The following is a 24,915-nucleotide window of genomic DNA, read 5'->3' on the forward strand; positions in this document are numbered from 1 at the left end:
CCTGCCTCTGTACACAGGAAGTGGCAAGAGTTTGAAGGCTGGGTCAGGTGCAGCAAGCAGGGCCAAGACCATGGCACTCACCTTTGGGGACAGCACTTTGATCAGCTCATTCAGGAAGCGGAACTTGGCCACCTCGCCGTGGAACTGCTCTCCGCAGTGGTTCATACACATCTCCAGCACCTGCACAGACACGGGACTCCCACGAGAACGGGAAAACCACTGGCTCCAGGCTCGCCTGAAATCTGATGAGCACTTGCTGGAACCAGGGCTACTTTTTACTCGGGACTATGAGGACACTGGAGTTTGGGAAAAAGGGTAACATTTTCAGATTTTTTTTAAAAAGCACCTATTTGATCTTGCTATATCTTATATCTAACAGGTTTGTGCCCAGCTAACAGTTCAGTGGGGTGTGTACCCTGAAGTCACCCCCACCTTTTAAGGAGATCCTTTGGGCAGGTGACTCCCTCCCGCTCAGAGGCCACATCCGGTATGTAAGGCCCATGAATTGCTAGGCCACACGTCCGCTGCTGGCATGCAAGTGGGGCCTACACACGTTTTCTTTGGTCCACACTCCTGTTTAACATTTCAGATTAACTACCAACATAAAAAAATTTAGAGAATTCATGCCTGGCTGGCGTAACTCAACAATTGAACATCAAGCCAGGAACCAAGAGGCCACCAGTTTGATTCCTGGTCAAGGCACATGCCCAGGCTCAATCCCCACAGGTGTGCAGGAGGCAGCTGACTGATGATGTTTCTCTCTCATTCATGATTCTATCTATCACTCTCCCTTCCTCTCTCTCTAAAAAATCAATAAAATATATATATATTTTTTTTTAATTCAGAGAATTCATACAAAAATCTGGACTTATGTTTTCTCTTTAAAAACAAAAAGTGCTGCCGAAACCGGTTTGGCTCAGTGGATAGAGCGTTGGCCTGCGGACTGAGGGGTCCCAGGTTCGATTCCAGTCAAGGGCATGTATCTTGGTTGTGGGCACATCCCCAGTAGGAGGTGTGCAGGAGGCAGCTGATCGATGTTTCTCTCTCATTGATGTTTCCAACTCTCTATCCCTCTCCCTTCTTCTCTGTAAAAAAATCAATAAAATATATTTTAAAAACAAACAACAACAACAACAACAAAAAAAACAAAACAAGAAGTGCTAGCAACAATGGGCCCAAACTCATGGCTGGCAATACCAGCCGGTGCCACACTGCAGCCATCCTTCCCTGGCTAGGCAAGTGCTCTCCAGGATTTTGGTCCTCACCCAGTGGCTCACTCACTACGTCACCAGTCTGGCCCTGTGGGCACTTAACTTACCAGCCCTGGTCTATGAAGAGCTAAGGAAATACAACCTTTCTTTCCTTCTCCCAAAGCAGGCTCGGCGCTGCTCTCTAGAAACAGACCTAGGACGGGCGACCGGAGCCCAGCCTCCGTGGCCAGCGAAGGTGAACCTCTCAGGCTCCCCACCACACTGAAATGGGGCTGGGGCCCAGCTCCCTCTGGCTCAGGACAGGAAAACTGAGGCTGAGGGCCAAGCTTACCGTTAAGGCATAAAGAGCTTCTTTCTCTTGTGGAGACTGGATCTTATGGGCCAGCAGCCAGGGCGCATGGGTTGGGCTAAGGGAAAACAAAGATACCTGGGCTCTGGGCAGACAGTCTGGCTAAGTGCACTCCATGAAGTCTCCTCCCTTCCAGGAGTTTGGTCCCACAACAGAGGTGGAATGTGACTGGCACACAGCCCATGCACAAGCCTCTGAAGGAGGCCAACCCCACCCACCCTTCCCGCAACTACTGCTGTCCAGAAACATCACCCTCTCCAACTCATGCACCCCAAAGCTCCGAGCAGAGCAGTCAGGACCAGGCCTACGGATAGCCAGGTCATGAGCAACATGGACCCTGTTTGTTGATTGGTAAACACTAACGTAGACAGTGCAATCAAACTTTCAGCCCATTTCCAAATGCTGAATAGTCAGCAATCCTATCTAATAAAAGAGTAATATGCAAATTGACCATCACTCCAAGGTACAATATGTCTGCCCCCATGTGGTCAAAGATGGCTGCCCCCATATGGACACAAGATGGCTGCCACAAGATGGCCTGCAGGGGAGGGCAGTTGTGGGCAGTTAGGGGTGACCAGGGCGGCAGAGGAGGGCAGTTGGGGGAGACCAGGCCAGCAAGGGAGGGCAGTTGGGGGGGACCAAGGCCTGCAGGGGAGGGCAGTTGGGAGCGATCAGGTAAGCAGGGAGGGCAATGAGGGGTGACCGGGCCGGCAGAGGAGGGCAGTTGGGAGAGACTAGGTCAGCAAGGAAGGGCAGTTGGGGGGGACCAGGACTGCAGCGGAGGACAGTTGGGGGGGGGGGCAGGCCTTCAGGGGAGAGCAGTTGGGGGGGACCAGGCCTGCAGTAGAGGGCTGTTGGGGGGGGGGACCAGGCCTGCAGTGGAAGACAGTTGTGGGGGACCCAGGCCTGCAGGGGAGAGCAGTTAGGGGCAGTTGGGCCGGCCGGGGAGCAGTTAGGCATCGATCAGGCTGGCAGGCAGAAGCGGTTAGGGGTGATCAGGCTGGCAGGCAGAAGCGGTTAGGGGCAATCAGGCAGAGGCAGGCGAGTGGTTGGGAGCCAAGTCCTGATTGTGAGAGGGATGTCCAACCACTGGGATCGGGCCTAAACGGGCAGTCGGACATCCCTCAAGGGGTCCCAGATTGGAGAGGGTGCAGGCTGGGCTGAGGGAACCACCACCACCCCTGTGCACAAATTTCATGCACCAGGCCTCTAGTATGCAGAATAAACATCTGAATTTTTCAGTTCCTGTCCAGATGCTTTGGGGGAAAAAATTCAACACAATCTTGCCTTTTTCTTGCCTCTTCTAAAGAAAGGTTACATTTAAATTATGGAGAACACATGAGCTCTTTCACGCTGCTACCTTCTACCTGTACATAACATTCAGGTCTCCTGAGTATGACTACTTCATAATGCTATTTTAAAAATAATTGCCAGTTACAAACTGACTATTCATTTGTTTGTTTTTTAAAAAACTACAAGGAATTTGCTATCTCTAAAAAAATAAAATAAAAAATGATATTCTCAGTAGATTGTGGAGGGGGAAAAAGAAAGGCTAGCTATTAAAACAGCCCCAAGACAAACGGAATGCACTTAGTCCAAGGACCCCTGTGGTCCAGTGTGAGGGTCACCTTACCCATTGGGATCAGTGTTCACCTGGTCACAGAAATTCTGGATAGCTGACCAATCCTGTTCTGGCATGCTTGGGTCTGTGGCTTTATCTGTCAAGTAAATAAAAGATAAAATTACAGAAAGCATAATAAAAAAATATATACACCTCTTCCCCTAAAATAAATATGACAGCCAAAAGCTATGACATCACATCTCTAGGGGATCCGACCTCTAGGCGACAGCCGTGAGACAGGCCCATCCTGTGCTGTCCCCACCACAGGCAGAGCTGCTGGACCATGACAGGGCCTCAGTGAACATTTGCTGACTGAATGAACAAGCACATTAGCTGACAAGCTATAGCCCTGAAAGGGGCTCCATTGCCAGTGCAGGGAGCGGCCTACCTGGGCCTTCTGCACGCCCTCCTCAGGCAGGACTCCTTACTATGGCCTTGCCATGAGGGTGGCAGGGGCCAGCACCAGGGAGGCTACTTGTAAGTTCCTTAGCTTTGTGACAGGAGGACAGAATATACTGAGGCTCTAGGTGGCTCCACTTGGTCATCTCACCATCTCCTCAAAAGCAACACCCTTAAATCTAAGCCTCGGCTTACTGAAGTCCTTTCTGACCATCCTATGTAAGGAGCGTCTCCATGTGTTGGCAGCTTGTCAATCTGACCTGAGGACATCTCCTCGCCTTCACTCCTCATGATGCTGTCCCTCTCCGCTACCACACAAATTCCCAGGGACCCAGATCCAATCATACTAGGGCTCCCCACCCCAATACTCATACTTGGGTGAAATCTGAGGACACTAAGCAGTGAAGGGCATAAGGGCAGAGCCAGGGGCAAGAGATAGGTGGAGCGGGGGCATTATTAGAAGCCTGACATGAGACCACAGTCCACTGAGGGAGGGGTAATTCCCAACCTCCCTGGAACACCCATTTGTGTGCATCCTTCCTGGTGCTGATGGTAGCAGATTCTTCCTCTCCTCCCTAGAGAAAACCTGTGCTGTAGCCCAAGGATACACACCCACGTGTCCCCATCCCCAGATTGAACCAGGTCACATGACACATTCTCTCACACAAGGAGTCGCTGAGACTATCTATCTTCCTAACACCCCCGTCCCCCCACTGTCCGGCCCATCAAGGCCGACCAGCCTCTCCAATGCATAGCTACTGGTCCTGACAGAGAAGCTCTTTCAAACCCTGAAAACAGACTAATTCTCAGGGTCAGATTTCTGATGTATTCGGATGTTCTAACACCATCTGAATGTCCATATCCTCCCTAAAACCTCCTCCCCTACTGTTCCAGCTCCTACTAATTCTCCTCCCTCCTGATTACTCAAGACTCAAGGGCTGACTAGAGTTTACCTTTGCCTGACTGCAGGCACATTCATGTCATGTGGAAGTCATATGTCTCCCCAGCTCAACAGTGAGACTCAAAGGACATGTAATCACCTATCTTCCCACCCACAGCTTCCACTCTAAGTGAAAAAGATGACAAAGGAGATGACAAAGGAAAGGGAAGGAATCGATTATCAATATCCATATACTCCTCACCTTTTTGTTCATTAAAGCTCTAAGGTTCCACCTCTCAAAATCCTATCCACTCTTCTGGTCCCAATTCAAATGCCCCTTCTTCATAAAGATGCCCTTGATCTATAATATAGATTCTATATGAAAGCCCAGCCAGCCAGTGTGGCTTAATGGTTGAGTGTTGACTATGAACCAGGTCACAGTTCAACTCCCAGTGAGGACTCATGCCCAGGTTGCAGGCTCGATCCCTGCAGGGGGCATGCAGAAGGCAGCCTATCAATGATTCTCTCTTATCATGGACGTTTCTGTCTCTCTCTTCCTCTCCCTTCCTCTCTGAAATCAATAAAAATATTTAGAAAAAATAAAAAAAAAATTAAAAAGATGCCCTTGATCTTTTTCTCCCACCACAGAAAACAGAAGCTGTCTCTTCCTCTCTGAAGGTCCACATTCTACCTGCCCCGTTAACTCCATCCCTTATTACACACGTCCTTGGGCTCTCTGAGAAGTTAGAAAAATAGTACCTTTCTCACGGAATAGTCATGATTTAAAGAAAATAGTATCTAGCCCTAGCTGGTTTGGCTCAGTGGATAGAGTATTGGCCTACGGACCAGGTCAAGGGCATGTACCTCAGCTGCAGGCTCGATCACCGGCCCTGGCTGGGGCTCTCTCACACATCAATGTTTCTCTCTCTCTGTTTCTCCCCCTCCCTTCCACTCTCTATAAAAATCAATGGAAAAATATCCTTAGGTGAAGAAAAAATAAAAATAAGATAGTGTCTAAAGTGATCAGTGCAGCAGCAAATATTAAGTAATCAATAAAGAACAGCTAATCTTATTATTGTAATACACAGCCTCAGCCTTTCCTCTTAAAAATATGTACAATTGCCTTATTACACCTGTAGGGAATAAAAGTCTTAAAACCAGAAGCCAAATATTCCCCACAGAGCTTAGCACAATGCCTTAGCCATAAATACAAAATAAGTTACTCATGAAACAAATTATTTAAAGCAGCCGAGAGGGTTAACTTGAAACGCAGGCAGATAGGGCAGGGTCCAGTGGGAAACAAAGGCAGGTGGAAGATAGGAAGAGACAGACACGGCAGTTTGAGCAGCCTAATCACAGGAACCAAACAAGCAGAAACAATAAAATGTTTCTGGACTCAAAGTGGGAGGCACGGGAAACCAAGGGAGGACCTGCACCAACAAGATGTACGAACACATAGAAACAGAGTAAGTTCAGCACAGGAGCAGAGAGAGAACACACAGAAACAGAGGAAGTTCAGCACAGGAACATGGAGAGAACACATAGAAACAGGGAGAGTTCAGCACAGGAACATGGAGAGAACACACAGAAACAGAGGAAGTTCAGCACAGGGACATGGAGAGAACACACAGAAACAGAGAAAGTTCAGCACAGGAACATGGAGAGAACACATAGAAACAGAGGAAGTTCAGCACAGGAACATGGAGAGAACACACAGAAACAGAGGAAGTTCAGCACAGGAACATGGAGAGAAAACACAGAAACAGAGGAAGTTCAGCACAGGAACATGGAGAGAACACATAGAAACAGGGAGAGTTCAGCACAGGAACATGGAGAGAACACATAGAAACAGAGGAAGTTCAGCACAGGAACAGAGAGAGAACACACAGAAACAGGGAGAGTTCAGCACAGGAACATGGAGAGAACACACAGAAACAGAGGAAGTTCAGCACAGGAACATGGAGAGAACACACAGAAACAGAGGAAGTTCAGCACAGGAACATGGAGAGAACACACAGAAACAGAGGAAGTTCAGCACAGGAACATGGAGAGAACACACAGAAACAGGGAGAGTTCAGCACAGGAACATGGAGAGAACACACAGAAACAGGGAGAGTTCAGCACAGGAACATGGAGAGAACACATAGAAACAGGGAGAGTTCAGCACAGGAACATGGAGAGAAAACACAGAAACAGAGGAAGTTCAGCACAGGAACAGAGAGAGAACACACAGAAACAGGGAGAGTTCACAGGAACATGGAGAGAACACACAGAAACAGAGAAAGTTCAGCACAGGAACATGGAGAGAACACATAGAAACAGAGGAAGTTCAGCACAGGAACATGGAGAGAACACACAGAAACAGAGGAAGTTCAGCACAGGAACATGGAGAGAACACACAGAAACAGAGGAAGTTCAGCACAGGAACATGGAGAGAACACACAGAAACAGGGAGAGTTCAGCACAGGAACATGGAGAGAACACATAGAAACAGGGAGAGTTCAGCACAGGGACATGGAGAGAACACACACAAACAGGGAGAGCCCAGCACAGGAACATGGAGAGAACACATAGAAACAGGGAGAGTTCAGCACAGGAACATGGAGAGAACTCACAGAAACAGGGAGAGTTCAGCACAGGGACATGGAGAGAACACACAGAAACAGGGAGAGTTCAGCACAGGAACATGGAGAGAACACACACAAACAGGGAGAGTTCAGGTCTGTTGCTGGGCAAGAACAATTGAGGGAATCAATCAGGTGACAACACAGACAGTGAGCAGGCTTGTAACAAATATACTAGTATATACCTGGACTACAAAGCTTTAACGGGCAGCCCATTATTGGGCCCCGTCCCCTTGCAAGGAGTCTGAATCTACTTGTAATAAATTTTCCAAACTTTTGCTTAAATCTTCTGGTCCATGGAGCTCATTCTTCAGCGACGAGAGACACAACCCCGGGAAAAACATCTCGGCTCACCTTTCCAGTCATCATGGTGATTCTCAGAAAATCTGATTAAGGGGGTGTTAGATGTGAATCATCTAACAAAACCCTACACCATTTAAGCCTCCTGAGGTTTCAGTTCACTACATGGTCAAGGTTGACACCTCAAAGGCATTCGGCACTCAACATGTGATAGACCTCAATGCAGAGAACAGCAGGCAGGCTCCAGCCCCCTCATGGCCTTCCCAGAGGCAGGTGAAAGGACAAGACAGGCACCAGCTTTTCCAGAGAAAGGAGAAGCTTCTGTGAGGCTAAGTCACGGTCCAAACCCTTTCCCAAGGCCAAGCAGGTGGAAGATCTATCAAGTGTGAGTGTTTCTTTTTCTTTTTCTTTTTTTTTAAGTGTGAGTGTTTCTTTCTTATTTTTATCACTAGTGGCCCGGTGCACAAAATTCGTGCACATTAAAAGGGGATTAGAGGAAATGTTTTAATATTGCTATTTGCCCTTTCTCTATAATACAAGTGTCAGAGATGAAAGAAAATTAGTAAAATATATATGAAAAAATCTTCCTCCTGTCAGAGTCTGGGGCGCACTGCGGGACCCAGAGTCAAGTCCCCGCCCACCCGTGGTGCCTTAAAATCGCACGAGACCCAGACCCACCCAGCCCCACCCCCATTGGGCGAGATCCAGACCCAGCCGGCCCCCCTTGTCAAGCCCTGCTAGGTGGGGGCGCAGCCTCAGGTCCCCCCCGTCAAGCCCCACTGGGCAGGGACACAGCCTCAGGTCCCCCAACCAGCACCAGGCGGGGGACGCAGCCTCAGGTCCCCAACCAGCACCCAGCGGGGGGCACAGCCTCAGGTCCCCCGGCCCGGCGCCAGGGCAGGCAGCGTGGCCTGAGGTCCCCCGTCAAGCCCCGCCAGGTGGGGGCGCAGCCTCAGGACCCCAGCCTGGCACCAGGAGGGGGGCACAGCTTCAGGTTCCCTGGCACTGTGGTGAGGAGGTGCAGCCTGAGGTTCCCCGTCAAGCCCTGCTGGGCGAGGGGTGCAGTCTGAGGTCCCCAGCCTGGTGCTGAGGTGAGAGGCACAGCCTGAGGTCCCCTGTCAAGCCCCACCAAGCCGGGGGCACAGTCTCAGGTCCCCTACCCCAGCCCAGCACCACACAGCCTCAGGACCCTACTGATTGCTCATTAAGGCTCGTTACGGGAACTCGGCCTCCACTATGCGTGCAGCCATCTTGTGTTACGGAAACCCCGCCTCCACTGTGGGCGCTGCCGTATTTGTGACGGTGTGATGGTCAATTTGCATATTCCCTCTTTATTAGATAGGATGAGGTCTCACTCAAGTAACTGAACAATAGTCAGAGCTGCCACTTAAAGAGCTTATTGTGGACCGGCCATGCTGAGTGTTTTCCGATCATGCCTTCCTTCCCTTACAGCCTCAGAACAGTTGAAATTGGTCCTATTATCTCACCATTTTACAAGTGAAGAAGCCCGCCGAGCCACAAAGCTCAAAGAGGAGAGACAGTAACTGTCCCAGGTCGGCCCGACTCCTGGCCACACGTTCCTCACAGTAAAGGCTTCAGCTCCTTGACAAAGATAGGACATCTTGGAGAACTCGTTTCCTTGCCTTTCTTGCCACTAAGTCACCAGCTCCCTAGGCAAGAAGGTCCGTATCATTCACCTTCCAGCACTAAAACAGTCTTTGGCACAGGTATTTACTACATGAATGAATGGTTCATCTTTTGCTATGCAGTTTGGCCAGGTGGCTGGACATACTGCTGACTCCAGGAGACGGCGATTCCAGTTCTGAAATAACTGGGTCTCCCAACACATAATCCCAGCTACTTCAGACTCCTGGAGAGCTCCAAAGAACATGACCCCCACAGCACAGAAACTGGGTCTGACTGGGCTAAAGCAACTGCCCAGACCTGCTGATGCCAATCCCCCAATGAGTGGCTTGCTGATGCCAATCCCCCAATGAGTGGCTTGCTGATGCCAATCCCCCTGAGAGGGCATAGCCAGCAAGAAACTCACAGAACCCCTTTCCTGCGTCTCCGGACCATCACTGCCCCATCAGGGCACTGAGAATGGCTACCCATGGCACCAAGGCAGTTTATTTAACTGGCACTTGGGCAGACAAATTCTACTACTGTCATAGATTTGCTTAATAAAAGCAAGGTGTGTAGGCATTTCAAGTAGATGACTCGGTAAGAGATATTAAGAAAACTGTTGAGCCCTAGCCGCTTTGGCTCATTGGATAGAGCGTCGGCCTACGGACTGAAGGGTCCCAGATTCTATTCCAATCAAAAGAACATGCCTGGGTTGCACGCTCAATCGTTGGGGGCATTCAGGAGGCAGCCAATCAATGATTCTCTCATCATTGATGTTTCTCTCTCTCTCTCCCTCTCCCCTTCCTCTCTGAGATCAATAAAAATATATTTTTTAAAAAACTGTTGAGCCCTGGCTGGTGTGGCTCAGTTGGTTGGGCATCATCCTATGTAGTGGGGGCCTCCGGTTTGGTTCCTGGTCAGGGTGCGTGAGGGATTGGCTGATTGTTATTTCTCTCTCACATCAATGTTTTTCTCTCTCCCCTCCTCTCCCTTCCTCTAAAATTAAAAAAAGTTTCAAAAAAAAGGAAAGAAAACTGCTTAAACTTCTGATTGTGAATGAAATGACTCATCCTAGAGTGACTAATCCAGAAGAAATATCATCTCCCACCCCCTGCACCCAAATGCCAGGGGCATGCCTCTGGCCCTCTGGCCGGCTGGAGCAGCCTGTGCTATACTTTAGGGGAGCCCAAAGGAGCATCTGGAACTCAACCCATCAACTGCATTCACTGCACTGCTCAGGGGGAGGTGCAGGAAGTGCACGCTGCGCCTCCCGCCCAGCAGCTATCCAACAAGCATATGCTGAAGGATATCCTGTGCTGGGCTCCATGACAGAGATTGAACTCAGCCCTGGAGAAGCTCCCAGAACATAAATAGATTGTAATCCAGACACTCCTAATCCCCAAGGGAGGCATACAAGTGGGGCTGGAAAAAAGACAGGACACACCACCTGGGAGGAGGTCCAGCTGGAAGGGACTCACTGAGCACCCGGCTTTAAGCTACTGCCTGCTGACAGTACGACCAGCTACCCAAATCCCAGAGACCCAGAAGGCCTGGTCTGCTTTTAATAGGAGACTGGCAACCACCTAAGATGTCCACTACTGGGGACTGGTTAGCCAAGCCATAGTACACCCATACAATGGGGTGTCTGGGGCTTCCATTAACAGGAATCCGGCAGTTACACATACAGTCATGTGAAACACTGACCAAAATCATCCACGTGGGGGAAAACTCCTGAATGCACACAAGTTGCTGTGTGTATTTTTAAAGCGAGAAACTTCTGATAACAGCTTCCTGATGATCCTTTGGGGAACTATTCCTTCCCAATTCTAGGTGTAATGTTTTCCCTTTTCCCCTGTTTTTGGGAATCCTATATGAACTAGTTTTCTGTCACTTACAACTAAAAAGACTGATAACAGTAGCTAACATTGCTATGTGCCAGGCACTACCCGAAGTACTTCACGGGCATTGATTCCTTTGATGCCTGTGGCCCTAAAAGGCACCTGTTTTCACTCTAGCCTCATCTTGGAAACACAGCTGTCCTGCTTGATGAGGCAAGGTCAGTCAATGAGCCGAGCTCAGCAGTGCTCAGACCCAACCTAAGTGACTTTCTTCTCCATCCAGCCTGCTGCCCTGGCCTTTGCAACCTCTCCACCCTTATCCTTCCACTGCACCACCTCCGTGCCCCAGCCCCGCCTCCCACACCTCTGCTTTAACCCTAGTTCACCTTCTCTGCTCCTACTGGGTGGAGGTCGGGAGGCATCAGGGGATCCTGCCTCTCTCCCCCAAGAGACATCTGGCAATGTCTGGAGACATTTTTGATCAATTGGGAAAAGGGTGTGTGTTATTGGTATCTAGTGGGTAGAGGCCAGGGATTCCACTAATCAGCTATATGCACAGGACAGGACCGCACAACACAGAATTATAAGGTCCAGAATGTCAACAGCACTGAAATTGAGAAACCTTGTCCCCAAGTGCCCAGGTGGGCTCCCTTCCGTTTCTTACCAGCCATTCCGACATCCCCACCTTCCTCACACCCGATCAGCCCCTAACACTCTTTTTTTTTGGGGGGGGGGGGGGGCGGGTTATAGGGCGTTACTAACAAACTTATTTGCATGTGCAATCATCTCTATCTCCTTCCCCAGACATTCAGAAAAACAAAAGGTGCCAGTCCTGTGTGTCACCCTTTCTGCTCTAGCTCTGACCTTTAGCACCTTTAAGCCGCTCCGTAATGGCTTAAAAGTGGGACCTAGAATTCAGGAGGGAGAGTTCCCCCAAAGCAACATCAAGTAGAGAGGGGCTCACTGATGCCCACCTCCTTTTAAGACCTCCTTTACATCTAATTTCCTCTGGCTACTCTCTCTCCTCCATTTCACATTCAAACACCATTTAGTCTGGCTGGGTATGGTTCAGTGGTTAAGCGTCCATCCAGGAACCAAAAGGTCACTGGTTTGATTCCCAGTCAGGGCACATACCCAGGGTTATGGGCTTGATCCCCAGAAGGGGGTATGCAGGAGACAGCCTATTAATGATGTTTCTCACATGATTGATGTTTCTATCTCTCTCTCCCTCTCCCTTCCTCTCTCTCTAAAAATCAATATAAACTTTTTTTTTAAAGGGGGGGGTGGGTGGGGAGGGGCTGATGGCCAGAGACTACATCTCCCCACAGATTAATTCTGCCTGGCCTGGACTAGATGAACTTCATATTTTCAAAGTAGTTGTCAGCTTTTTTTTTTTTTTTAATGTTTTAGTTATTGACTTGAGAGGAAGGGAGGAGGGAGAGGGTGGGAGAGTGGAAAAGGTGGAAAGGAAAAGAGGGAGGGATGGAGAGAAACAATGACTTGTTCCACTTATTTATTCATTCATTGGTTGATTCTTGTATGTGCCCGGGCCAGGGACAAAACCCACAACTTTGGCACAACCAACTGAGCAACCTGGCTTTTAAAAACTCAAAAGATTTCACATAAAAATGTAGGTTCCAGCCCTATCTGAAAAACTGAAAGCTAGCAACTTTGGGACTACGTAGGCCTAAGACAGCTGGAGCTAAGAACTGCCTTGGGCCCTTCCCCTCTAATCTCTTCCGCCCGGTCATCACCAGGGTCCACGGGTCCCGTCAGTGGGCCAGCACTTGCTGTCCTCCAACCCAGCCCACTTGGGCGTTCTGCAACGCCAGCCTAAGTCTACTGTTCACCATTTAACTCCCGGCTTCCACCTGCCCACCCCCACGTCTGCTTCTCCTGTCTTCAGGCAGCTTTTCCTATCTGCTTCTCTCTTTTTTCTTTCTTTCTTTTTAGAATATTTTTTTTATTGATTTTTTATAGAGAGGAAGAGAGAGGGATAGAGAGTTAGAAACATCGATGAGAGAGAAACATCGATCATCTGCCTCTTGCACACCCCCCACTGGGGATGTGCCCACAACCAAGGTACATGCCCTTGACCGGAATCGAACCTGGGACCTTTCAGTCCGCAGGCCGATGCCTCTATCCACTGAGCCAAACCGGTTTTGGCTAGAATATATTTTTATTGATTTCAGAGAGGAAGGGAGAGGGAGAGAGAGGTAGAAACATCAATGGTTAGAAAGAATCACTGGCTGGCTGCCTCCTGCACGCCCCGTACTGGGGATGGAGCCTGCAACCCAGGCATGTGCCCTGAGTGGGAATTGAACCATGATCTCCCGGTTCATAGGTCAGCACTCAACCACTGAGCCATGCTGGTCGGGTCCTATCCGCTTCTTAAATATTGAGGTTCTCCATGCTCCATCTGCAAGTCTCTGCCCTTCTTAATATTCATAGCCTCCCTGGACAAGCGCACTGCCAATGAACTGCCGATTCCCAAGCTAACCTCCAGCTCTGACCTGATCTGGGGCCGACCAGCTAACCTAGAGAGGATCTCTCTCACTGTGCCAAAATCACCTCAACCTCCACAACTCAACTGTCTCCGCCTTCCTAAACCAGCTCCTCCTGACAGGTGAAGCGTCTGGAACCAACCAGTTACTGGAGCCAGAAACCTGGGACCCACCCGATTCCTCCCCGTTCCTGCCTCCATTCTAATGCCTCCAGGCTGGTTTGGGCTTGCTAACTGCTTCTACTCTCCACCTTAAAGCCTCTGTCCTACCTGAGCCCCAAAACACTACCAAAAGAGCTTTAAATCTCCCTGCCTGAGTCTCATGCCCCTAACCAATTCAGCGCCACATGGCGGCAGGTAATACTTTTAAGAGGTGTCCTTCATCACAAATTCTCTGGCTGAAGTCCAACACTCTGCCCCTCAACCCCACATCACGGGAAGAATTATAAACTCCTTTCTGCAGCGTACAAGCCCCTGGGACAACTTGCCCCAACCAGCCCTGCAGCCTTCGCCACTCTCAGGCTTGGCACTCCAGCAGCGCCCAGAATGCTCCAGCCTCCTCCTGCCCCCAGCTTTTGCACTTGTGGTTCCGTCTGGAATGTGTCGCCTCCATTATCCACTCAAACGCTATCTCCACTGAAACAGTCCCCAGGAAAAAAAAAAAAAATTCCTACTACCGCGTTTTAAACAAACGCGTCCCTCTGCCCATTACAAACAAGGTGATGGGAGACGAAAACAGTCTTGGGGAGCGAGGCCCCTGTGCGAGATATCCGGGCGCAGCGCCGAGCAGAGCCCAATGCAAGGAGCGCACTCTTTATCCGCGGGCTCCCGGCTCGTCCTCGGTAACCGGGGCCGGACTCCCCACCCAGCCTGGGGCCTGGGGTCACGCTCGCAGGAGGCACATTCCCGTAAGCAGTGGCCACTGCGAACCCCACACACCGAAGAAAGGACTTGGTTTGCAGGAAAGACGGCAGCGGGGGCCCTTCCCAGCTCCCGGGAGCGCAGGGCGCCGCGCACCGGGCACGTCCCGCCTCTAAAACGGGGCGGACGACGGGAGCCGTCCCTCGGGACCTCCGCGAGGGTTCAGGACGGCGAAACCGGCTCCCGGCTCCCGGCTCCCGGCACAGGGCTCCGCACGAAAGAAAGGCTCGACGTCATGACCCGCGAACGTCTGCCGGGGCTGGAGACGGGGCGAGCGCAGCGCCCGGCTCCGCCCGCAGCCCCGCGACCCCGCCCGGCAGGCCTCGGAGGCAAGGCCGGAGGAGCGGGAAGCCAGGCCTCACGTGCGGCGCGGGGCCGCGTCCAGGGCGCCGGCTACTCACTGAGCCACAGCTCCAGCGCCGCCGCCGCCGCCGGCCCCGGGGGCCCCTCGGCCGACTGGGCCCCCGCCGTCCCCGCCGCCGCCATGGGCCCCGCACCGCGGCTGAGCCCGCGGCCACCCCGCGTCAGGCCGCCGCCGCCTGGCTCGCTACCCACGCCGACGGGGCAGGCGCGGGCCGCACGTCACGGGGCGGGGCCTCGGCGGACACGCCCCCCGCAGCCCCCCGCAGCCCCCCGCCTGCGCGCTCGCCCACCCTCGCGGCCTCTCCGCGGTCTCCCGCCCCCCCCCCCCCCTCCGGCCTCGGGGTCAGAGCCCGTCTGGCAGCCTCCAGGCCAGGCCCTCGCATCCTTCAGATCAAACCCAGGACACCCGGTTACCTTTGAATTGCGGATAATGAATAATTCGGTAGCACTTTTTATTCAGGAGGGTCCCCCCCCCCAGCACCTTCTCTAGAGTGACATGCCTGTGCCCCTCCTTATTCTGCTTTATTTTCTCCATAACACATTACACTATCAACGTACGAGTTGTTTACTTGCTCATTTTGTTAAAAGATAACTACCGCCCCCCCCCCAAAAAAAGTCATTGTTCTTATACATTAGGAAATGAACACATATTAAATATTTTTAAATTATATTTTTATTGATTTTTTTACAGAGAGGAAGGGAGTGGGATAGTTAGAAACATCGATGAGAGAGAAACATCGATCAGCTGCCTCCTGCACACCTCCTACTGGGGATGTGCCCACAACCAAGGTACATGCCCTTGACCGGAATGGAACCTGGGACCTTTCAGTCAGCAGGCCGACACTATCCACTGAGCCAAACCGGTTAGGGCTATTTTTTTTTTTTTTAACTTTAATTAACTGCAGGAACCAAGATGTTATAATCCATTCAAAAGAGAAGTCAGACAAAGGGGCAGATTTTTTAAAAATATGTTTTACTGATTTTTACAGAGAGGTAGGGAGAGGGATAGAGAGTTAGAAACATGATCAGCTACCTCCTGCACAACCCCCCCTGGGGATTGATCCCTCAAGCAAGGTACATGCCCTTGACCAGAATCAAACCCAGGACCCTTCAGTCTGCAGGCCAGCACTCTGTCCACTGAGCCAAACCAGTTGGGACCAAAGAGGCAGATTTATACTGAGGAAAGGGATGTTGCAACAGATGCTCAGGTGGACACAAAACAAGCTTTTCTACCAGCTAGGAGAGTTGTTCATCCTCCAGACAGAATTAATTTGCATGCCTCTAGGCAAGAATTGTTTGCCTGGTTGTCAGTTACTACAACTGAGGAGTTGTAGGACATCTCTCTGGGATGGTGAAAGGGGGGGAGTGGAATAGCATGCTGTCTAGACCATGCATAATTTTCCTTTGAAGCACAAATTCTCCAAACTCCATTACCTGTTTCACCCCACTAATATAAGCAGGGACTTTGCTTTGTACACGTCTATATCCCCAGTACCTACAATGCGTGCGGCACCCTAGTGACAATAAATTTGCTGAACGGCCAAGGGAACAGTGGAAGGAATAAGAGGCAGCTGTGGGACTTTAGGTCCCATTCTTACTCCATATAAAGACACATATTGGCTGTGCTATCTCAGCTCCAAAGTAAGTCTAGCCACATGTATCTCCATCTGACAGATTGCCACCCAAAGCAACCTTCTATATAGAAATTTTGGTGGATTAAAAAGGAGCCACATACTCCACACCAGACAAGCGCAGGGGAGGCCTGCAAGGCGGCCTTATAAACACAGAGACTGAAAGTAACCACATAGGATGGTCTGAAATTAAAACTTCTTAACTAAAACAAGTCATCGCTGAGCCTCATGTCCTAGGATGGTATCTTGCTTGACAAAGGTCAATTTTAACCTTAACTGAAACTGTCCTCTTTTTGCATCTAAGATAACATATCTTTGGAATGTCAAGGTAACTTCCCTTGTTATCATGTTAATTACTGATTGTTAGCTATCCCCTATCCAGGTTGATGGAGACTCAGATATGGCCCTGCCTGTCAGCTCTGTGGCAGGGAGGACTCAGCAAAGGAACACTGGCCCCTGCCAGCACTTCTGCCTGGGAGAAAGCTGCCCCTCCAGCACTTGCCCTGGTTCCAGACAAGTTTAGTTCCTCCCTGAATGTCCCAGGTTCCTTTCAAGCTGCTGTCCCAGCGCTGGAGCTCAGAGTGAGTGAGTCCAAGTAAGTCTGTGCGCAGGCCCTTTAAGAGAAACTGCCTGGGACTCCCATAGCCTCCTTGTCACTCATCCACACTCCCTGCTGGACTTTACAGCCAGATGTTGTGGTGACTATTCCTGGCTCTGGAAACCTCTACAGCCAAGATATCCCTCCCGATTGATTTTTTTGTTAATCCTCACACAAGGATATTTTTCTCTCTTTTTTTAAATCTTTATTGTTCAGATTATTAAAGTTGTTCCTCTTTTTGACCACATAGCTCCCCTACACCCACCCCACCCCATGCCCTTACCCTCACACCACTGTCCTCATCCATAGGTGTATGATTTTTGTCCAGTCTCTTCCTGTACCACCCACATCCCTTTCCCCGCGAGAATTGTCAGTCCACTCCCTTTCTATATTCCTGATTCTATTATATTCACCAGATTATTCTGTTCATCAGATTTTTTATTCACTTGATTTTTAAAATGACTTGTTGATAGATATGTATTTGTTGTTCATGATTTTTATCTTTACCTTTTTCTTCTTCTTCCTCTTCTTAAAAAATACCTTTCAGAATTTCATATAATACTGGTTTGGCGGTGATGAACTCCTTTAGCTTTTTCTTATCTGTGAAGCTCTTTATCTGACCTTCAATTCTGAATGATAGCTTTGCCGAGTAGAGTAATCTTGGTTGTAGGTTCTTGCTATTCATCACTTTGAATATTTCTTGCCACTCCCATCTGGCCTGCATAGTTTCTGTTGAGAAATCAGCTGACAGTCGTATGGGTGCTCCCTTGTAGGTAACTGTTTTTCTCTTGCTGCTTTTAATATTCTCTCTTTGTCTTTTGCCCTTGGCATTTTAATTATGATGTGTCTTGGTGTGGTCCTCTTTGGATTCCTTTTGTTTGTGGTTCTGTGCGCTTCCTGGACTTGTAAGTCTATTTCTTTCTCCAGGTGGGGGAAGTTTTCTGTCATTATTTCTTCAAATAGGTTTTCAGTATCTTGCTCTCTCTCTTCTTCTGCACCCCCATAATTCGGATGTTGGTACGCTTGAAGTTGTCCCAGAGACTCCTTGAACTATCTTTATATTTTTGGATTCTTTTTGCTTTTTGCTTTTCCGGTTGGGTGTTTTTTGCTTCTTTGTATTTCAAATCTTTGACTTGATTCTTGCATTCCTCTAGTCTGCTGTTGGATCTCTGTATATTATTTTTTATTTCAGTCAGTGTATGCTTAATTTCTAGTTGGTCCTTTTTCATATCCTTGAGGGTCTCGCTAAATTTATCGGCCTTTTCTAGAAAATTCTTGAAAAACCTTATAACCGTGGTTTTGAACTCTATATCCAGTAGTTTGCTTTCCTCCATTTCTTTCATTTGTGACCTGTTTCTTTGTCTCTGCATTTTAGCTGTTTCCCTGAGTTGATAGAGTGGCTTTGTGCGCTAGGTGTCCTATAGGGCCCAGTGGCTCAGCCTTCCCAGTTACCTGAGGTGGATGCTCTTGGTGCATCCCTTTGTGGGCTGTGTGCACAGTCTTGTTGTAGTTAAGCCTTGATTGTTGTTGGTATCACTGGGAGGAATTGACCTCCAGGCCAATTGATTGTGAGGATCAGCTGTGTCTATGATGGGAGAACTTCTATGCAGGAGACACCCTTATGGGGCAAGACTTGCTTCAGTGGGGCTTTGGTGCTCACTGAGTCTGCCCCTTGAGTGTGTCCCTTATGGATCTGAGGAGTTATAATCTGGATGGTCCTATTCTGACCCCTGGGTACACTGGCTCTTGGATCTCCAAGGAGGTGCTAATTTAGCCTCTGCCTGAGGCCACCCAGCAGGAGCTACGGAGAGATCTGCAGATTCCTCTTCTTTGTTTGGGTTTTGGAGGTGCCCAGATGAGGCCCAGCAGTGAAGCAATGCAAGCTGCTGTGGGGCCTTGGGCCTTCTTTTGGATGTTCTGGGTCTCACTGACTCAGCTGCAGTTTGTTAGGTAAGTTTTGATTTCAAAGGACCAGGCCATTTATATGCAAAAGCCTCTGCGCACAGCTTGGATGGGGTGGAGTCTCAGGGCGGAGCAAACAGCAATGGCTTCCTGTCAGCCCTGCCCTAAGAGGCCCCCAGGTCTCAGTGTCCTGCGGTAGTCACTGCAAGCACCTCTGAGAGAAAGCCGCCCTCGAGTTCCACCCGCTGCCAGAGAGTCCAGTTTCTCCCCGTATGAGTCTGCGTCCCCAGAGTCTAGCCTGGAACTGGAGTTCAGAGCAGTAGGGAGCTTGTCTCTCCCTGAGGATTGAAAAAGCCAGCCGCGTACTCAGTTGCCAGCCCTCTCCACGCGCGCACCTCTGTACCTCTGGACCTTCCTTCCGCAGCTCCTCTGAGTCTCAGGGTGCTTTTCTCTTCCCTTCTAGTTGTAGAATTTCCACTTAGCCAGCCTTCCTGTGGTTCTGGATGATGTCCGTTTTGTCTTTTAATTGTAGTTTTCAAGTGGTTGTGCAGCAGCAAGTTCATAGTGTTTACCTATGTTGCCATCTTGGTTTCTCTCCCGGATATTTTTCATTTTTTAATTTGTTTTCAGGGAGGAAAGGAGAGGGAGAGAGAGATAGAAACATCAACGATGAGAGGGAATCATTGATTGGCTGCCTCCTGCAATGCCCCATACTGAGGATTGAGCCCATAATCCTGGCATGTGCCCCAACCCCAACCAGGAATGGAGCCTGTGATTTCCTGGTTCATAGGTCAGCACTCAACCACTGAGCACCACCAGCCAGGTGGAGGTGTTTTTCCATTGATTTTTAGAGAGTGTGGGAAGGAGGAGAGACAAGAGAGAGAAATATCAATGTGAGAGAGACATCAATTGGTTGCCTCCTGCACACACCCTGACTGGGGCCAGGGATTGAGCCTACAACCAAGGTATGTGTCCTTGAACAGGATCGAACCCGGAACCCTTCAGTCTGCAGGCGGATGCTCTCTCCACCAAGCCAAACCAGTGAGAGCTAGCCCTCCTTATTTTAAACCGCCACACATGGGAGTGAGGCCAGCTGGTTCCTCAATTCTTCCTCAAGTCTCTGCCCCTCTACCAATCTCCATGTACTTCTCTAATTCCCTAGTTGTAGGACTTCCATTCAGCTAGATTCCAGGTGGTTCTGAATGACGGTTTTTCTGTATTTTAGTTGTAAATTGTGATGTGGTTGTGGGAGGCAGTGAGTACTGTGTTTTTTTGTGTGTGTGTTTTTTTTTTGTTTTTGTTTTAATATATATTTTATTGATTTTTTACAGAGAGGAAGAGAGAGGGATAGAGAGTTAGAAACACCGATGAGAGAGAAACATTGATCAGCTGCCTCTTGCACACCCCCCATTGGGGATATGCCCACAACCAAGGTACATGCCCTTGACCGGAATCGAACCCGGGACCCCTGAGTCCGCAGGCCGACGCTCTATCCACTGAGCCAAACCGGTTTTGGCAGTACTGTGTTTATCTACGCCATCATCTTGACCACTGATAGGTGAGATTGCTGGGTCAAATGGCAGTTCCACTTTTAATTTTTTGAGGAAATTCCATACCGTTTTCCACAGTGGCTGCCCCAAGTCTGCATTCCCACCAGCAGTGTGCTAGGGTTCCCTTTTCCCCACATCCTCGCCAGAACTTGTTGCTTGCTGATTTGTTAATGGTAGTCATTCTGACAGGTGTGAGGTGGTAAGTCATTGCAGTTTTATTTTGCATCTCTCTGATTAGTAAGTTGAGCATTTTTTCATATCTGTTGGCCATCTGTGTGTCCTCTTTGGAGAAGTGTCTATTCAGGTCCTTTGCCTATTTTTTAAATTGTATTGTTTGTCTTCCTGGTGTTGAATTGTAGGAGTCTTTATATATTTTGGAAATTAAGCCCTTATCAGGTGTATCATTGGCAAATATATGCTCCAATACAATGGGTTCCCTTTGCAATTTGAGGATGGCTTCTTTTGCTGTACAGAAGTTTTTTAGTTTGATGCAATCCCATTTGTTGATTTCCTCCTTTGTTTCCCTTGCCCTAGGACAGTGGTTGGCAAACTCATTAGTCAACAGAGTGGCAAACCATGGCTCGCGAGCCGCATGTGGCTCACGAGCCGCAGTTTGCCAACCACTGCCCTAGGAGATATATCGGTGAAAATCCTGCTACATAAGATATATCTGTGAAAATCCTGCTACATAAGATGTCTGAGATTCTACTGCCTGTTTTCTTCTAGGATTTTTATGGTTTCATGACTTGCATTTAAGTCTTTTATTCATTTTGAGTTTATTATTGTGTATGGTGTATTGTACATGGTGGTTTAATTTTATTTTTTTGCATTTACCTGTCAAATTTTTCCAACACTATTTATTGAAGAGACTGTCTTTACTCCGTTGTATGCTCTTTTTTAAAAAATATATTTTATTAATTTTTTACAGAAAGAAAGGGAGAATAGAGTTAGAAACATCGATGAGAGAGAAACATTGATCAGCTGCCTCCTGCACACTCCCCACTGGGTATGTACCCGCACCAAGGTACATGCCCTTGACCAGAATTGAACCTGGGACCCTTGAGTCCACAGGCCAATGCTCTATCCACTGAGCCAAACCGGTTAGGGCCCGTTGTATGCTCTTGCCTCCTTTGTCAAATATTAATTGGCCATATTGGCATGGGCCGATTTCTGGGGTCTCTGTTCTGTTCCATTGGTCTATATGCCTATTCTTGTGCCAGTACAAGACTGTTTTGATTACAATGGCTTTGTAGTATACTTTGACATTCAGTATTGTGATTCCACCAGGAGGGCTTGTTAAAACTCAGAATGCAGGCCTCCACCCACAGTTTCTGATTCAGCAGGTGTGTCTGGGGTGAGGCCAGGAATCTGTGTTTCTAATTAGTCCCCAGGCAATGCTGATGTTGCTGTGGTCTGGTTGTTACCAAAAAGGGGAGCTGGCCCTGAGTGGGCTGGCTAGGGCTGGCTAGTAGTGTGTGGGTTCTTGACTGTGTGCAGGAAAGATTTCACATTATTTTAGTCCAGGTGATTTTTAGAGGATGTTTATTAAAGCTGAGGCAGTGAGGTAGTGCCGCTGGGACTGTTGGTGTGTTAGGTCTTTGCAGCTTTTTGTGTTACTCATATCCTGGGCATTGCGAGCTGGTTGAGCCTACCTCGTGGGCCAGTCATGATGTCGTGCTATGGTGGTACAGAGGAGAAACCACAATGTATGTTGGTAACCTGGGAACTGGTGCTGGCAAAGGAGAGTTAGAAAGGGCTTTCAGTTATTATGGCCCATTAAGAAATCCTTCAGGGACTTGTATGCATGCATATAAGCATAAACAATGGACGCAAAACTCTGGGGGGTGAGGGCATGTGTGGGTGTGGGGTGGGGAGGTAATGGTAAGATATGTACACATATAATACCTCAATAAAAAAAAAAAAAAAGAAATCCTTCAGGATTTGCCTTTGTGAAATTTGAAGACCCTAGAGATGCAGAAGATGTAGTTCGCGGCCTGGATGGCAAAGTGATTTGTGGTTCCCAAGTGAGGGGTGAACTATCAACAGGGATGCCTCGGAGATCTTGTTTTAATAGGCCACCTGCCTGACATCTGTGAGGGAGCACAGGAGACTTGGTTGGAAAGTCTGCAAGGAGGAAATTCCAAAAAGGGGAGCTGGCGGAAGGCGGCCACCCCTGTTTCTCGGAATTCTGACCTAGGGGAGTTGGCTGAAGGCAACTGCCCCTATTATTCCTTGACCTTTCCAAACAAGTCTGCGCAAGTGCGGACCCTCAGGTGTTTACCGGAATCTTTATGCTTAATCATAGGTGTCCTTGCTTAAAGGACACTGCAGACACATGTGTCCTCCCAAGATTACTTACCCTACTAATTGTATCCAAAAGTTAAACCTTATCTCAAACTGCTGTTACAATAAAAGCCTGAAGAAGCAGGTGAATGGGGCTGTCTGGTCCCTCTAGCCAGGCAGCCCCTTAGCCCTCTCTTTCACAGAAACATGTGTCAGAGTAATCATTCATCCATCACCCAGGGTCTACTGGTCAGCCCTGGCAAACATCCCTTTGATCCAAATGATAGATGCTATGAGCGTGGCAAAAAGGGACATTATTCTTATGATTGTCATTGCTATACCCGGCAAAGAAGAACCAGGTCATGGTCTAGATCACATCTGAGATCCAGAGGTAGACGATATTCTCACTCACAAAGCAGGAGCAGGGGAAGGAGGTCAAGATCAGCATCTCTTTGACAATCAAGATCTGTAGTTCTTCATAGATCATGATCAGCTTCATTCAGACAATCTAGATCTGGCTCTATAAAAGGATCGATCATGGTCAAGGTCAAGATCAAGACTCAGGTCTATTTCACAACCAAGAAGCAATCGTTCCCCATCAGGAAGTCTGAAAAGTACAAGTCCTGAAAGAGTGGACTGAAGTTCTCAAGTTCACCTTTTAGGGAAAAGTTATTTTGTTAACATTATTATAAGGGATTTGTGATGTTTATAAAATGTAACCTAGGAAGGTTATTTCAACCTAATCAAAATGGATCTAATCAAAATGGATCTGGATTATTATTCTGTAAATTCATCACAGCAGTGAGATAATATAAATTTCTTTGAATGTATTAACATCTTATGGTTTGAAAATGTGGGTTTTTATTTGGCACATTTAAATAAAATGTTTCTAACTGGGAAAAAAGAAAAAAGCTGAGGCAGTGAAACAAGGAAGGGCCTAGGATATAAGAAGCAACAGGAGGCCGAAACTGGTTTGGCTCAGTGGATAGAGCGTCGGTCTGCGGACTGAAAGGTCCCAGGTTCGATTCCGGTCAAGGGCATGTACATTGGCTGCGGGCACATCCCTGGTAGGGGGTGTGCAGGAGGCAGCTGGTCGATGATTCTCTCTCATCGATGTTTCTAGCTCTCTATCCCTCTCCCTTCCTCTCTGTAAAAAATCAATAAAATATATTAAAAAAAAAAGAAGAAGAAGAAGAAGCAACAGGAGAGGGACTAGGCGGGGCAATGAGCCGAGGCTGGGCTGCTTTTGCTCACTAAGAAGTCAGAGAAAAGGGGCCTTGGAGACAGGTTCAGGCAGTTTGCCCAGGATAAACTGTGCTGCCCTGATTGCAAGCCTCATGGATGGGGTCCCTTAGAGTTTAGGATATGCAGGCCTGTACGGGAAGAAGAGGGGAGTGGAAAGAGGAAAGTGTGCTGGTTTTGATGGGCTTTTAAAGGCAAGGGAGTTTAGGGAAGGTCTTAAGGGAGGATCTCAATGGAACAGTCATCACTTTTATGTTGATGTGCCAAAATGAGATTTATTACTATCAACGTAAGAAGCATTCAAACCCATAAAGAATTTTTATGAGTTTATTTGAACCAAACTGTTGACAATTGCCAAAAAGCAAAATCTCAACGGATTGAAATAATACTCCTGAGAGTGGCAGTTTTGCATCTTATTTTATACACTAGTGACCCAGTGCACGAAATTCGTGCACATTAAAAGGGGATTAATTAGAGGAAATAATTTAATATTGCTATTTGCCCTTTCTCTGTAATAGAAGTGTCAGAGATTAAAGAAAATTAGTAAAATATATATGGAAACCTTCCTCCTGTCAGAGTCTGAGGCTCACCACGGGACCCACAGTCAAGTCTCCGCCCACCCACATGCACCTCAAAATCCCATGAGACCCAGACCCGGCCGGCCCCCCGCTCAGTGGGCTAGATCCAGACCCGACCAGTCCCACCCTTGTCAAGCCATGCTGGGCAGGGGGCGTAGCCTCAGGTCCCCTGGCCTGGCGCCAGGATGGGGGGTGTGCCTTGAGGTTTTCCATCAAGCCCCACCAGGTGGGGGACACGGCCTGAGATCCCCTGTCAAGCCCCGCTGGGTGGAGAGGTGCAGCTTCAGGTCCCCTGTCAAGCCCGCTGGGTGGGGGCGCGGCCTGAGTTCCCCTGACCCAGCACTGGGGGTGTATCTTGAGGTCCCCCGTCAAGCCCCACTGGGAGGGAGGCACAGCATGAGGTCCCCTGTCAAGCCCAGTCAGGAAGGGGGGCGGGGGGTGTGGTCTGAGGTCCCCCGGCCTGGTGCCGGGGTTGGGGGAACGGCCTGAAGTCCCC

The 24,915-nt window shown here is 48.9% G+C and overlaps 1 protein-coding gene and 1 pseudogene across 3 annotated transcripts in view; one reads left to right on the forward strand and one right to left on the reverse strand.

The window, feature by feature from the left end:
- GGA2 (golgi associated, gamma adaptin ear containing, ARF binding protein 2) overlaps nucleotides 1-14,821 on the reverse strand; it is a 46,756-nt gene extending 31,935 nt beyond the window's left edge. The window contains exons 1-4 of one of the 2 annotated variants that reach the window (XM_079792545.1): nucleotides 14,674-14,821; nucleotides 3,194-3,278; nucleotides 1,543-1,618; nucleotides 82-180 (exon numbers count right to left, since the gene is read on the reverse strand). In XM_079792545.1, the coding sequence (XP_079648671.1) occupies nucleotides 82-180; nucleotides 1,543-1,618; nucleotides 3,194-3,278; nucleotides 14,674-14,758 (345 nt within the window). In that variant the 5' untranslated portion in view covers nucleotides 14,759-14,821. Of the gene's footprint in view, nucleotides 1-81; nucleotides 297-1,542; nucleotides 1,619-3,193; nucleotides 3,279-14,673 lie in introns of those variants that run through there. The other variant, XM_079792546.1, reaches the window with a different exon arrangement.
- Nucleotides 14,822-21,985: 7,164 nt separating this feature from the next.
- LOC307105297 (serine/arginine-rich splicing factor 7-like) lies at nucleotides 21,986-23,239 on the forward strand (annotated as a pseudogene). Its single transcript has 3 exons — nucleotides 21,986-22,114; nucleotides 22,244-22,393; nucleotides 22,854-23,239. The product of its transcript is annotated as a serine/arginine-rich splicing factor 7-like (transcript).
- The last annotated feature ends 1,676 nt before the right edge of the window (nucleotides 23,240-24,915 follow it).

Source organism: Cnephaeus nilssonii (assembly GCF_951640355.1).
Source record: "Cnephaeus nilssonii genome assembly, chromosome: 2".
Taxonomy (NCBI): domain Eukaryota; kingdom Metazoa; phylum Chordata; class Mammalia; order Chiroptera; family Vespertilionidae; genus Cnephaeus; species Cnephaeus nilssonii.